The sequence below is a fragment of the Syzygium oleosum genome, unplaced genomic scaffold, assembly GCF_021117445.2.
Source record: "Syzygium oleosum isolate NSW1041296 unplaced genomic scaffold, Sole_v2.1 Sole_v2.18, whole genome shotgun sequence".
Lineage (NCBI taxonomy): Eukaryota > Viridiplantae > Streptophyta > Magnoliopsida > Myrtales > Myrtaceae > Syzygium > Syzygium oleosum.
Genome location: NW_026607502.1, coordinates 5424924 through 5439118, shown reverse-complemented (window position 1 = coordinate 5439118; position 14195 = coordinate 5424924). Strand labels below are relative to the sequence as shown.

The window sequence follows — 14195 nt, the reverse complement described above, 5'->3', positions numbered from 1 at the left end:
TAGGGAGGTAGGATCCCTATCGTATACACAAGTCCCTCTAATGGAACTCTAGGAATATTGCAATCTAACCGAAGACCGTGGAATTTTCTTGAGTACTTATGAAACTCTAGATCGCTAGAACCTTTTCGGTATACCCGGTCATCTTAGCCATCTCCTTAGCCTCTGTGACACTCTACAAGATTCTCTCTCTCTCTGAATCTCTTCTTGCCTTCTCAAAACAAATGCAAATGCTTCATTCCTTTGTTTTATTTTTTCGAAATTCCTCTTTTTTACAATATTGAAATCTAACCCCCATAAATAAAAATTTTGTCCTCAAATACTTCCGAGTAAGTGCAGATACTTTTGTTTCATATCTTCCTCCAGCTCCCATGTCACTTGTGCTTCACTATGATTTTGTAATTGCGCCTTCACATAAGGAATGGTGAGATGCCTCGATCCTTGGTCTTGCTACTTTTAAGTCATGTTTTTCTTGAATTGTAGGGTCCCATAATGAATAACATTATTAGGGTTGGGAGTATACTTTCGCAGCATGAATACATGGAAAGTGTTGGGTACTCCTGCAAGGACGAGTGGTAAAGCAAGTTGATAAGCCACATCTAGGATTTTCATGTAGTGTGAATGCAAAATTGATGTCTTAATTTCGTTTACAATTTGACAGGAAAAAAACCATTCATCGCTGGATCTGACGAGGGCGACCCTCGCGTAGGCCGCCGAGGGCGGCCCTCACCCAAGCTGCTAGCCACCCTCGCCAGATCTAGCGAGGGCGAGGGCGAGGGCGGCCCTCGCTCGGCGGTGAGGGCCGCAACGCCCTCGCCGGCCTCGGGATTAGGCTGCGGCCTACCGCGCGCGACACGGCCATGGCCAAAGAAGGGAAAGAAGAAAAAAAAAAATAAATTTAAAAAATTTAAAATATTATTAATAATAAAAAAAAATTTGTACAGTTATCAAACGTATTTATATTCTTTTTCTATTTCAAGAATAGAAATTTTGGATAGTTACCAAATATCTTCAAATGCTTAAAAATTATTCCTGAATACGGAATAAAAAAAAATCATTTCTAAACAAAAATTATTTTCGAAAACAGAATGGTTGCCAAGCACACCATAAATGAACTTTGCTGTGCGGCTTTGAAAAGAGAGTTACTATGCGGCCGGCCAACATAAAGAATATATATCCTTTTTCACGATAAAAAATCCTTGTGCCCCAAAGAAGACCAAGTCAACAACTTTCTAATATATATTAAATAAAGAATGTAAGCCCTTTTTATGTCTTTTAGTGTACGAGAGTTTTTCTTTGTTTTAACCGTAACACAAGATCCCCTTCTTGAATTTTTTTGTGTGGTCAAATTTGATCATGTTCCGCAAATGGTTCAAACTCGAGACATAAATTAACAAAGGCAATGCTCTATATCAGACTCCAACCCTCCTTACAGATCTCTTCACAGTTTGCATCAACACTCGCCACATCTCTTGTTTCCTTTTAGGGTCACTCCTTTCATATCTACCCACTTCTGCTCGAGCTATGGAGCTTGTGCACTTCAGTTTTGCACAGTTACAGTCGTGCCATTTCCTTCTCTCTCTTGTGCTTGCGTTTTGTTTTGTGCTAGTCTCCTCCAGCACAAATGAAACTGACAAACTGGCACTCCTCGCATTTAAGGCCGCAGTCAAAGACACTTACGGGGTGCTTGACTCATGGAACGACACCATTGGATTTTGCCGTTGGTATGGTGTCACATGCGGCCTGAGACACCAGAGGGTCACGGTCGTGAACTTGTAATCACTAGCACTCTCAGGGTCCATCTTTCCTCATATCGGAAACCTAAGCTTCTTGACTGAAATTCATCTCCAAAATAATAGTCTCGTTCAAGAAATCCCTCCGCAAGTCAGGAGGTTGCGCCGCCTGCGTTTCCTACATCTAGACAACAATTCACCGGCCGGTGAAATTCCCAGAAACATGTCAGCTTGCTCAAAACTCATAGTCCTCTGCAATCTGCATTGCAAACAGCCAACTAACTGGAGTAATTCCAACAGAACTCGGTTCATTGTCGGAGCTACGAGTTTTGTCTTTTTTAAAAAATGCACTATCTGGGAATGTGCCTTCCTCCTTTGGAAACTTGTCTTCGCTGCAGGTTCTTGAACTCGCAGAAAATAACTTGGGCGAGAGCATTCCCAAAGTTCTAGGCAGCCTGACTTTAAATACTATCGCTGTCGGAGGAAACAGATTGTCCGGTACAATTCCGCCCTCGTTGCTCAATCTCTCTTCTCTAATTCAGTTTGACGTTGGAGGCAACCAGATTCAAGGTAGTCTTCCTGCAGACTTAGGCTTGACGATCCCAAATCTTCAATTTTTTAGCATTGGCATGAACCAATTTGTGGGACCGATTCCTCCCTCAGTATCCAATTGGACAACGCTAGAGGTTATTCAATTCGGAAAGACCAAGCTTTCAGGGAAAGTGCCTTCTTTCGGAAATATGCCTAAGCTTCGGTATTTTTCCATCTTTTATAACCATCTGGGAAGTGGAAATTCTGAAGACTTAAGCTTTGTATGCCCATTGACAAACTCCACTGCATTAAAGTCCTTCAGAATTGATCGGAACAGACTCGGTGGGGCATTACCCCGATGCATAGGTAATTTCTCGAGCACTCTCAGGTCACTTGGTGTGAACGAGAACCTAATGTCTGGTGAGATTTCTGGAGAGATTGGAAATCTAGTCAACCTAGAAGTGTCAGATATGTATCTCAACAAGTTTTCAGGCGAGGTCCCCTCAAATTTTGGGAATTTACAAAATCTAGTGGGATTGCAGTTAATCGATAACAACCTGGAAGGGAAGATCCCAACTTCTTTAGGAAATCTAACCAAGTTGATCAGACTAAGTCTTGGTTGGAACAACTTTCATGGGCAAATTCCTTCACATCTATCAAAGTGTCAATCTCTCCAGATCTTTCTAATAATAATCTCAACGGTACCAAAACCCGACAGCTCATAGGTCTCTCATCAATAACAATCAATTTGAACTTGTCGCACAACTATCTGAGTGGGGTTTTACCCACAGAAGTAGCGAACTTGAGAACTTTGACCGAGTTAGACATCTCTGACAATATGTTGGTAGGTGAAATCCCAAATAGTTTAGGGGATTGCACTGGATTGACATCACTGAGGATGGGTGGAAACTTCCGTGCTTTTCCAATCGCAGATTGACTATCACAATGTATACTTGTTGGTGGCACAGGTTTACGCCATTTTGGAATATCCTCTAAGAAATGGCGTAGCCATTCAAATTCCTCTTCACCACTTTTATCTAATGCTATAAATTCAGATTCCATTGTGGATCTCGGCTATAACAGCTGTTTACGGGATTTCCAAGATACTGCTCCTCCGCTAGTGTGAATACATATCCACTTTAGTAGATTTTGAGTCTTTATATCGATATCCAATTCGCATCACTATATCCTTCCGGCACATTTGGGTATCGGTATAATGCGAAGCCATAATTCCAGTATATCGTAAGTACCTGAATACTCTCACTATTGCTTTCCAATGGTCGGCACTTGGATTGCTTGTGTATCTACTTAATTTACCAACCGTATAGGCAATGTCCGGTCTAGTATAACTCATTAAGTACATTAGACTTCCAACAACTCTAGAGTACTCTACTTGAGAAATACCCTCTCCTCTATTCTTGGAAAGATGAAGACTATTGTCTAATGGTGTTCTAGCAATACCGGAATCATTCATGTTGAATTTTTCAAGAATCTTGTCCACATAGTGTGATGGTTTAAAATAAGACCTTCCGATGTTCTTGTGATTTTAATTCCTAAAATCATATCGAAGGGGTCCCATATCTTTCATGTCAAATCTTGAATTCAACATACACTTGGTAGATTTGATCATTTTATCATCACTACCAACAATTAATATGTCATCTACGTAAAGACATAAAATGACATAGCCATTTGTTGTCTCTTTAATGTAGACATATTTATCACATTCATTGATCTTAAAACCATTGGTAATCATTGCATTATCAAACTTTTCATGCCCTTTGTTTTGGTGCTTGTTTTAGGCCATACAATGATTTCACCAATTTACGAGACTTTTCTTTCTTGTCCTAGAACTATAAAACCCTCAAGGTTGTTCCATGTAGATTTCTTCATCCAAATCACCATTTAGGAAAGCTGTTTTTACATCCATTTGATGTACTTCCAAATTTCGCAATCTTTGCAATTGCAATTATCATCCTAATGGAGGTTATTCTCGTCGCGGGAGAATAAGTATCAAAGTAATCTAAGCCTTCTCGTTGTTTGTATCCTTTGATCACAAGTCTGGCTTTGTACTTATCAATGGAGCCATCTGCTTTCATTTTCCTTTTAAAAATCCATTTGGACTTTAAAGGCTTACAACCAGGAGGAAGATTCACTAGCTCCCAAGTATGATTCTCGCAAAATAGAATCGAAACTTTTTATTGCTTCTTTCCAAAGAGGTCCCTCGAGGAAGAATTTACGCTTACTATAATTTAATGGTTCCTTTTCTAACAAATAAGTTAGAAAATCATTTCCAAAAGATTTTTCCACTCTTGCTCTTTTCTACGTCTCGGTTCTAGTTCATGATCGAGTCATGAATTTCATGAGCCGAATCGTGACTTTCTTCATTCATAGTTTCATTCTTTCGTTTAGATGAACTTGATCCATCATTGGATTTACAAGGAAATACATTTTCAAAGAATGATGCATTCCTAGATTCCATGATCGTATTCTTGTGTATATCTGGAATTTTAGATTCATGCACAAGAAATCGATATGCATTACCGTTATGTGCATAGCCTATAAAGATACAGTCCACTATTTTAGGACCTATCTTTGTCTTCTTTGGTGTTGGAACCGCCACTTTTGCAAGACACCCCCACACTCGCAAGTGTTTGTAGGATGGTCTCTTACCTTTCCATAACTCATAAGGGTTTTATCCTTTTTCTTTCGAGGTACCTTATTTAAAAGGTAATTGCTTGACAATATAGCTTCTCCCACATATTTTGAGGCAAACCTGAATTTAGTAATATCGCGTTCATCATTTCTTTCAATGTGCGATTTTACGTTCAAGCAACACCATTTGATTGAGGAGAGTAAGGCGCGGTTATTTCATGTATAATTCGTGTTGTACACAAAATTCACCAATTGGTACTTCATACTCGCCACCTCTATCACTTCTCAATCTTTTAATTTTCTTATTGAGTTGATTTTCAACTTCATTCTTATAGAGAACAAATTTCTCTAAGGCTTCGTCTTTGCTTTTAACCAAATACACATAGCAGTATTTGGTGTTATCATCGATAAAAGTAATAAAATATTTATTACCACATCTCGTTTGAATGAATTTCAAATCGCAAACATCACTATGAATTAATTCAAGGGGTTCGGTGTTTCTTTCAATTGTTTGAAATGAAGATCTCGTTAATTTTGCCTCAACACAAATTTCACATTTATGTTTTGAATCAATTTGAAATGAAGGTATATGTTCCAAGTTAATTAATCTACGCAATGTATCATAATTAACGTGTCCTAGTCTACCATGCCATAAATTGGAAGACTCAAGCAAATAAACGGAAGACTTATTATCTTTATTGATAATTGTCATTACATTGAGCTTAAAAAGCCCATCGAGTTACATATCCCTTCCCCACATACATTCCGGTTTAGACAAAATAACTTTATCGAACTCAAACACCATACGAAATCCATGCTTGTTCAACGAGACCCGGAAACCAGGTTCTTTCGAATTTACGGCACATACGGGACATTGTTTAGAGTCGCTCTTTTCCGGAGGTCATCTTCGGCAACACTTTCCATTGGCCTTCGACGAAGCAGAAGAGGCAGAGTTTCCCATAAAACCTTTTCCCCATTAATTGGTTCAAGATTTGTGAATAGGTCCTTGTTAGAGCATATGTGCCTAGTGGCACCGGTGTCAATCCACCATTCTTTCGGATTGGACCCAACTAAGTTTATTTCGAAACCATTGCGAAAAGGTTTATGTTTGACACGTCTTGAGTAATGCCATTCACCATATTTGTCTCATAATTCTTCTTCTTCGGAAGTCTCGCATTCCATAGATCTATGCCCCATTTTACCACAATTGAAGCATTTTCCTTGGAACTTGTTCTTGAAACTCCTCCTTTTGGCTGACTTTGGCTTGGCAATCTTCTTGTTCTTGTGGCCTTGTATAAGCTCCACAACATTTGCCTTAGGCGTATTAGGATTGAACCTTTTGCGTTCGGATCCTCTATTGTCTTCTTCGATTCGAAGTCTAACAATCGCTCTTCCGGGTTCATTTCCTTTAGCTTGTGCTTGAGATAGTTTTGAAATCCTTCCACCCAGAGGTAGCTTTTCAATAATAGCGGCCACTTGGAAGGTTTCACTCAAGATCATTCCTTCACTGAATTTCATGCAAGATCACTTGAATTTCTTGCACTTGACTGATCACATGATCTTAAAATCCACCATCTTATAATCAAGGAATCGACCGACAACAAATTTCTTTGCTCCGGCATCCTCTGTTTTATATTTCCGGTCCAAAGCTTCCCATAACTCCGTTGCCGTTTTTTTTTCACAATAGACATTGTACAATGAGTCATGTAAACCATTCATGACATAGTTTCGCACAGAAGTCGTAGTGCTTCCGGGCTTCAACGGCGTTGAAGGCTTGCTTATTCGTTTCTCCATCGGATATCTTAGGAGCTTCCTCAGTCAAGAATCTCGCAAGATTCAAAGTTGTTAAATAAAACAACATCTTCTTTGCCACCTTTTAAAGTTCAATCCGTCGAACTTTTCGGGTTTCTCACCGTGGTGGACGAAACCGCGGGATGGACAGAGGATGAGCCGAGCGGTTGGACAGGAGGCATAGGGAGAGTTTTTGGCGATGTTGTCGGCAACCACATCGACACCATCGTTTCCAGCAGCCACATCCACGACTTCTTTAACCGTAGCCATTTGAATTTCTAAAAGCACGAATCTGTTTTAAGATTGTTGCGAAAATTCAAATTGGCATTAGTATAAAAATCACAAACAATACAGAATCGCAAATAAACGAAATTGCAATAACAAAGTTGGAATCGATACAAATGAATACCGAGGCCCGTGTTTGACACGGTTTCCTTAAAATGCATTCGTTCCCTTCGAGGACGCGTTCGAGGTTTCATGAACGTCCTGTCTCCCGGATACAACGGTTGATCGCTAAGAAGTAATCGGACTTCAAAGCTTCCGCGAACTTGAACAAATTAGGAATCGAACACTACCGAAAAACAAAGTGCAAATGCGAGAGAGTGTAAAACCGTAGAGGAAGAATGATTTCGATAAAAAGGAACAGAGGGGAGAGCAATTCAGGAATAATAACGGCCGATTAAATCTGTCGTTACGAAATCAATACGAATAACGGACGATTAAATCTGCCGTTACGAAATCAATACGAATAACGGACGATTAAATCGCCGTACGTTATGAAATTCGTAACTGTTTGAGTTGAAAGGAAAAATAAATCAGAAGGCAAAATTGGGCTCGTCGCAAGGCCCACTTTTCGGTCCCGCAATCGTGCCCAAGTTTCAGCTTGTCGGGCGTCGGATTTGCACCCCCTGCTGCGCGAGGCGAAGAGTTTGTGCTATGATAGTTACCACTTCAAATAAGTGTAACTCGTATATAAAGCACTCCATGGCCTTCTTTCTTTTCCGATGTGGAACTAGTGTTTTTCCACATCCCACTTCCAACTCAAGGGTGTTTTTTTTTAGCATCAATTTCTCATTCATTCACCTATCAATTTATCCCATATTTCCAACAACTTCTTCCACAGATCTATTCCTCAATCAATCAGATCGTTAGGAGGCATTGAAGAACTAGATCTTTCACGCAACAATTTGTCTGGTCAGATTTCAAAATTCTTAGCTTTATTTCATTCCTTGAAACTTTTGAATTTGTCTTACGATAGCTTTGAAGGCATGCTACCGCGTGAAGGAGTTTTTAAGAATGCTACCATGACTTCTATTATTGGGAACAATGAGCTTTGTGGGGGACTGCCAGCATATCACCTCCCCAAGTGCATCTCCAAAAGCTCCAAGAGAAGTAAAATCCATATATCGGTATTGTCGGCTTGTGTTATTTTTGGCATTCTTGGTGTAGCTCTTACTATTGTTTTTCTGTATTTTTGTTGGTTGAAGAAGAAAGTAAAAGAACCGATTTCAACTTCCATGGAGGATTCATGTCCCAACATATCTTATCGAACACTTTTAAAAGCAACCAATGGTTTTTCTTCAATGAATTTGATCGGTGTTGGAAGCTTTGGTTCTATTTACAAGGGAATATTTGAAGAGAATGGTATAGCCATTGCAGTGAAGGTGCTTCATTTAATGCATCGTGGTGCTTTGAAGAGCTTCTTGGCGGAGTGCGAGGTATTAAAGAACATCAAACATCGAAATCTTCTAAAAATATTAACAGTTTGCTCTGGTATTGATTATCAGCAAAATGATTTTAAGGCCATAGTTTATGAGTACATGGAAAATGGAAGCCTCAAAAGGTGGCTACATCCAAATCCAACACCCTCTTACACAAATGAGCCTACCCAGAAATTGAATTTCTTTCGAAGGATAAATATTGCTATTGGTGTTGCTTCTACACTCGATTATATTCATCACCAGTGCCACATTCCCATCGTTCATTGTGATTTAAAGCCCAGCAATATCCTCTTTGATACCGAGATGGTCGCGCATGTTGGTGACTTTGGATTGGCAAAGTTCCTCCTTGGATCATCCACTGATACCGTGGCTAATCAAATGAGCTCAATGGGCATAAGAGGAACAATTGGTTATGCTCCACCAGGTAATCTCTCTTTCAAACCAAGAAAGTTTATTTAGGTAAAAAAATGTTGATGGGTCTTTTTGTGAGTTTGGTAGCTGCATGATAACTCTTACACCCATTAAATTCTGCTTTAATGAACCGTATTCCAAATTTCACCTGCACTATGATCTACATTTGCGGTAGAATATGCAATGGGATGCAAGGTTTCAAGAGAAGGCGGTGTCTACAGTTACGGCATCCTCTTATTGGAGATGTTCACAGGGTTGAGTCCCAACGATGACATATTCAGAGACAATTTGACTCTTCATAGTTTTGTGGCAGAAGCTTTGCCTGAACAAGTGCTGGAAATTACGGATCACATTCTGCTTCAAGAAAGAGAGAATTATTTAAGCCCCAATAGTCCTCAGCATTGGCTCTCCGAAAGCGATGGCATATTTCAAGAGTGCTTGGTCACAGTATATAATATTGGAGTCTCTTGCTCCGATGAAGTGCCTGGAAGACGGTTGAGCATCAGCGGAGTTGCAAATCAGCTGCAAAAGATTAGGGAGAAACTCTATGCCTAGGGTTTACACGGACAAAAATGAACAACAGGTGATAGCACAAATTTTATTCACTTGTCCTTCTCTCGTCGCTAGACATTCTGTATTTGTTTATGCAAACGCAAACGTACAGGTAAAATACATAACTGAAGATCTTTCTTGAAAGATGATAGTTGTTGTCTTTCACCATCCATATTTGGACATAGTTTAAACTAGCATAAGGCCTGCAAAGTGCAGGCACATTCTTGAGTAACGTCAGTTTATTAAAACTATGTTTTGGTGCTATAGTACATTAAAATGAATCCAAAATAAATTGCCTTGCTTCTTCTTCTTCTTCTTCTTCTTCTTCTTCTTCATTGTTTCTAGTGCGAATTGCAATCAATCAGCTACCGGAAATTTGATTCAACGGAAAGCTTGGTTTCTGCAGCTTGACTAGGAAAGGCTCTCTGTAGCTGAATTGTTGCGCGAAATACTTGGATGTCTGGAATTGCTCTCTGTTACTGGAGATATGTTTGCTCTGGTGGATGAATTAGGATGTGTAGCTCTCGGATTCAGCCTCCTAGGATCCAGCAATCCAGGAAATGTATCGGTGGTCGCTGTGCATAGCAAGATTGTCGAAGAATGCTTCAGTAGCATCAGTCTCCCTCAATTCCAATGATGCAGCTCTGTGTTTATTGGGTTTCTTTAGGGGTGCAACTTGCAAGTTTCAAATTCTCCAGCACTGCTATTTCGGAAGCTTACTACTTTAATTATCTTGTTCTATCATTTCAGGAAAGTTGTTAATCACGGGTTTTTTGAACTTATTATTGATATATCCAAAGTCCCTTTTATGTTTTTTATTAATCGCATGGATAAGCAACTTTTGAAATTAGAAATTACTAACTACATCAAGAAATTACTAGTCACTATTATGCTCAAAGTTTCACATATATATAAAAAGTGATGATTAACACGGTAAAGTTACTAATTTTAATAGGTTGAAAATTACTTTTCATCGTAAAAGGTTACTGATTTCATGGTGAAATTAATAATCACCGATGTATATCGTCTATGTTCGCAAGCGATCTGCAAATTTTTCAGTTGAAATCAGGAGTATTGTGACCTCAATGGTTCGAGATATTTGCTTCTTCTTTATAAAGAAAATGTGACTTTTGCTGATGAGAGACGTATTCTGAAGTGAAGGTAATTCCGGTGATATTAATGTGGTTGTGCAATGTATCTAGTTTTAAAAAGGAAGAGGAAAATGCAAATCACCTAATAAAGATACTATTCACAAAACAAACACCATCTAAATTACTATTAGAATGCAAAATATGTGTCCATTCAAACTTACCGTTTTGACGAGAGTCGCCTACATTTAATCTTTAAAAAAATATTCTAAGTTACTTCTAAACATGCCAAAAGGAGCATTTAATTAAGGGAAAATGACACAAACAGTCCTTGAAATTTGGCCTAATATGCAATGTGGTCCCTAAACTTTTAATTTGTTCAATGTAGTCCCTCAACTTTAATTCAATGTGTAATGTGGTCCCTGAATTTTTAATTTGTTCAATGTCATCCCTGAACTTTTGGTACATACTCAATTTAGTCCCTAAATTATATGAAAATATTTAATGTAGTCCTTCCATTAATTCAAGTTCAGGGGCTACATTGAACATTTTCATACAATTCAAGGACTACATTGAACTTGTCCCAAAAGTCCAGGGATCACGTTGAATAAATTAAAAGTTCAGGGACCACATTGAACATTAGGCTAAAGTTCACGGACTACATTGAACAAATTAAAAGGTCATAGACCAAATTGCACATTGGGCTAAACTTCAGGGACTATTTATATCATTATCCTTTTCATCAAATATGTTGTTGTGAAAATAGATGTCTGTCCTTCCAAGTATGAAGAACATAACATTTCAAAAACACAAGCTATCAATCCAATCTTGAAGAAACGTGTCTTTTTGTGCATTAACCTAGTTAAATAATACCGACTGATGGGGCTAATTTTATCTAGGATGATATTACTTTTTGTCACTCCAAGATGATGATTTTAAAAAATATATATTATTTTATGCAATTGATTTAATTGAATTTTACCTTTTAAAATTTTACGTTGGAAAAAGTAATTGTGATTATATTTTGGAAAATCTCTAAAGAGAGTCTTTCATCCTATGATCCCATTATATGTGTATGTAAATAACTGACAGCTGATTAAAAAAGGTTGGACGGTGATATGCACAATAAAAATGGAGGTTCATAAACAAGTGATTATGTTAAAAGTAAATGTGATTATAAAAAAAGTGATTGAAAAAAGTAATTGTGATTATATTTTGAAAAATCTTTAAAGAGAGTCTTTCTTATTATATGTGTATGCATATAAAAGAAAACTGATAAAAAAAAAGGTTTGATGATGATATGCGCAATAAATATGCAAGTTTATAAACAAGTGATTGTGCTAAAAAATCGTCTATGTCAAAAAATTTCTACATTCTACTTGACAATTGATCCATAAATTTGCTCGCCAACGTAGAATTGAATTAGGTTTCTTGAAAAAAAAATTGGCCAAAACTAATTTCTACAGAAGTAAAATCCAACATTAAAAAAGAAATCATAGTGCCCACAATAAACAAAAATAAAACATGTTAAATCTTTAATTATGGCAACTAGATTCTACATGGAAATAGAAAACAGCCACCGCTTTAAATGCAATTGATTGATTAGGGAGATTTTGTCTTTTTCATGAAAATTGGGTGAATTTAGTCATAAGGAGTGGAAATACGCTACCCAATTCTAAATCCTAGAAAATGTCAAATAACTAAATTAAAGAAGGAACCAAGTAATGCATCATATTCAAGCTGACAAGTATCTCTTATGCATATGGAGACCCCAACACAATCTCCCCTTCAAAAGTTTTCATATCTCGACGTTCGCGAATCTCATAATACTCCATATTAGATAATATATATATACATGACAATGAATATCGAATCAATCTCTATATAATATGGCAAGTCACTTAATTATATTTCCATCTCTTTCCACCCAATTTTATTTTCTTTGATAACCATTATGAAATCTTCTAGATTCGGATTGGACAATGTTACGCACATTAAGAGCTTTAGAACAGAGACCATGAAATTCAACATCTTTTTTTTTTTTGTCAAATGCAAATACCATTTCATTCATTCAAAGACGGATTACACGAGTGATCATGACTAACGTCATTACAGATTAAAGCCCAAAGGGGTTGGGGGGGTTTGTATAGCCAGTTAGAGGGGAGTAACCCTTTGCGATGGGTCTTAGCAATCCAATCTGCGACTAGATTTGTATCTCGTGGACAGTGTGCCAGAGAAATACCTTGCGAATGGGACAAAAGAAGGTTGCATTCCTCAAAAAGTTTTCTCAAAGCCCATGGGCTAAGGGACGGATGCTCTGTGTATCTAACAGAAGCCATGTTGTCTGTCATGATAGTCACTTTCAAAGTTGGACTTCTTCCCTTCTCTGTCTCTTGACGCAGACAGCGTATAGCTTCTCTCACCGCTAAGCCTTTGACTTCCAGAGGAGAACAAGCAGCAACCCCTTTTGCAAACCCAGTAATTATCAAACCCCTATAATCTCTACAAACGCCACCCACCGATCCCTCTGTTCCGCCTTCAATCCACGAGCCATTCACGTTGAATTTCCAATGCCCTGTTTCTGGTTGAGTCCAGTGTTCTGTCGAAAGCTTCTCCGACCAGATATTGTGATCGGGAGAGTTCTGCGTGAGGTAGAGTCTGCTCATATTGATGGCTTCGTCGACAATTGCCCCCGGTTTGGGGTTGATTCTTTGGAACACATGGGTGTTTCTGGCTTTCCAGATCTGCCATAAAATTCCTGCGATCATAGCTCGGTGGGTCGGATTGCCGCCGGTGAGTGCTTCATCTAACCATTTGTCCATTCTTGTTATGTTTGTTGGTGAAACATCAATCTGTACTCTTTGATCAGTCCAGATATGCTTTGTTCAGTCGCAGATTAAGAAGATGTGCTCCACGGACTCTGGAATTTGCCGGCAGATTGGGCAAAGCGGTTCAGTAATTGCATTTCTTTTGTATAAATTCTCTGAAGTGGGTAGGGCATTTCGGCACACACCCCACAGGAAGAAGCGAATTTTTGGTTCGATGTGAATTTTCCATATCTTGGACCATAGAGAGCGGGGCTGCTGAAACGATGTTGAGGCTTGTTTTGTTTGTTGCTTAGTATGGGATGCACGAAGACTTGAGTAACCTAGCCTGACCGTGTATTCCCCTGATAAACTGCCATTCCAAATTTGCTTGTCACGTTCTGGATTTGGTAGGATACGTGTGGCAAGAATTTCATTTACAGCCTCTTCCTGGAACAACGTTCGCAGTTGGTTTACATCCCAAGTTCGTGTCCTTTGATCGATTAATGTTGCTACTGTTTGAGGGTCTTCTCGATTTGCTGGACCTCCTATAAGGTTCTGATTCAGCCACTTATCCTCTCTGATGTGGATGCTCTCGCCATTCCCCACCACCCATTGTACCTCGGGGCTTAATGTATCCCTACCCATTAACAAGCTTTGCCACCCCCACGACGGACGGGACCCCTTTTTTGCTTCCCATAAACATCCGTTAGGGAAGTAGATACCTTTTAGTAACTAGCTCCATAGTGCGGTTGGTTCTTGAGCAAGTCTCCAAGCTTGCTTGCCAAGCATGGCTTTGTTGAAGGTAACTAGGTCCTTGAAGCCCAAACCACCATCTATTTTCCTTTCTTTGAGAGTATCCCACTTCTTCCGGTGTATACCAGATTTGGATGAGTTCTGTTTCCACCAAAA

At 38.8% G+C, this 14195-nt stretch overlaps 2 protein-coding genes across 2 annotated transcripts; both read left to right on the top strand.

Annotated features, from left to right (window-relative positions):
* Positions 1-368: 368 nt before the first annotated feature.
* On the top strand, positions 369-3387 carry LOC130140446 (probable LRR receptor-like serine/threonine-protein kinase At3g47570). The gene is made up of 4 exons (XM_056319818.1): positions 369-395; positions 481-572; positions 2005-2879; positions 3230-3387. The coding sequence occupies exons 1-4, from the start codon at positions 369-371 to the stop codon at positions 3385-3387; spliced, it is 1152 nt and encodes a 383-aa protein (XP_056175793.1).
* Positions 3388-7822: 4435 nt separating this feature from the next.
* On the top strand, positions 7823-9623 carry LOC115687225 (probable LRR receptor-like serine/threonine-protein kinase At3g47570). Its single transcript, XM_030612709.2, has 2 exons — positions 7823-8852; positions 9015-9623. Exons 1-2 carry the CDS (start codon positions 7976-7978, stop codon positions 9392-9394), a joined length of 1257 nt encoding a protein of 418 aa, XP_030468569.2. The 5' UTR covers positions 7823-7975; the 3' UTR covers positions 9395-9623.
* The last annotated feature ends 4572 nt before the right edge of the window (positions 9624-14195 follow it).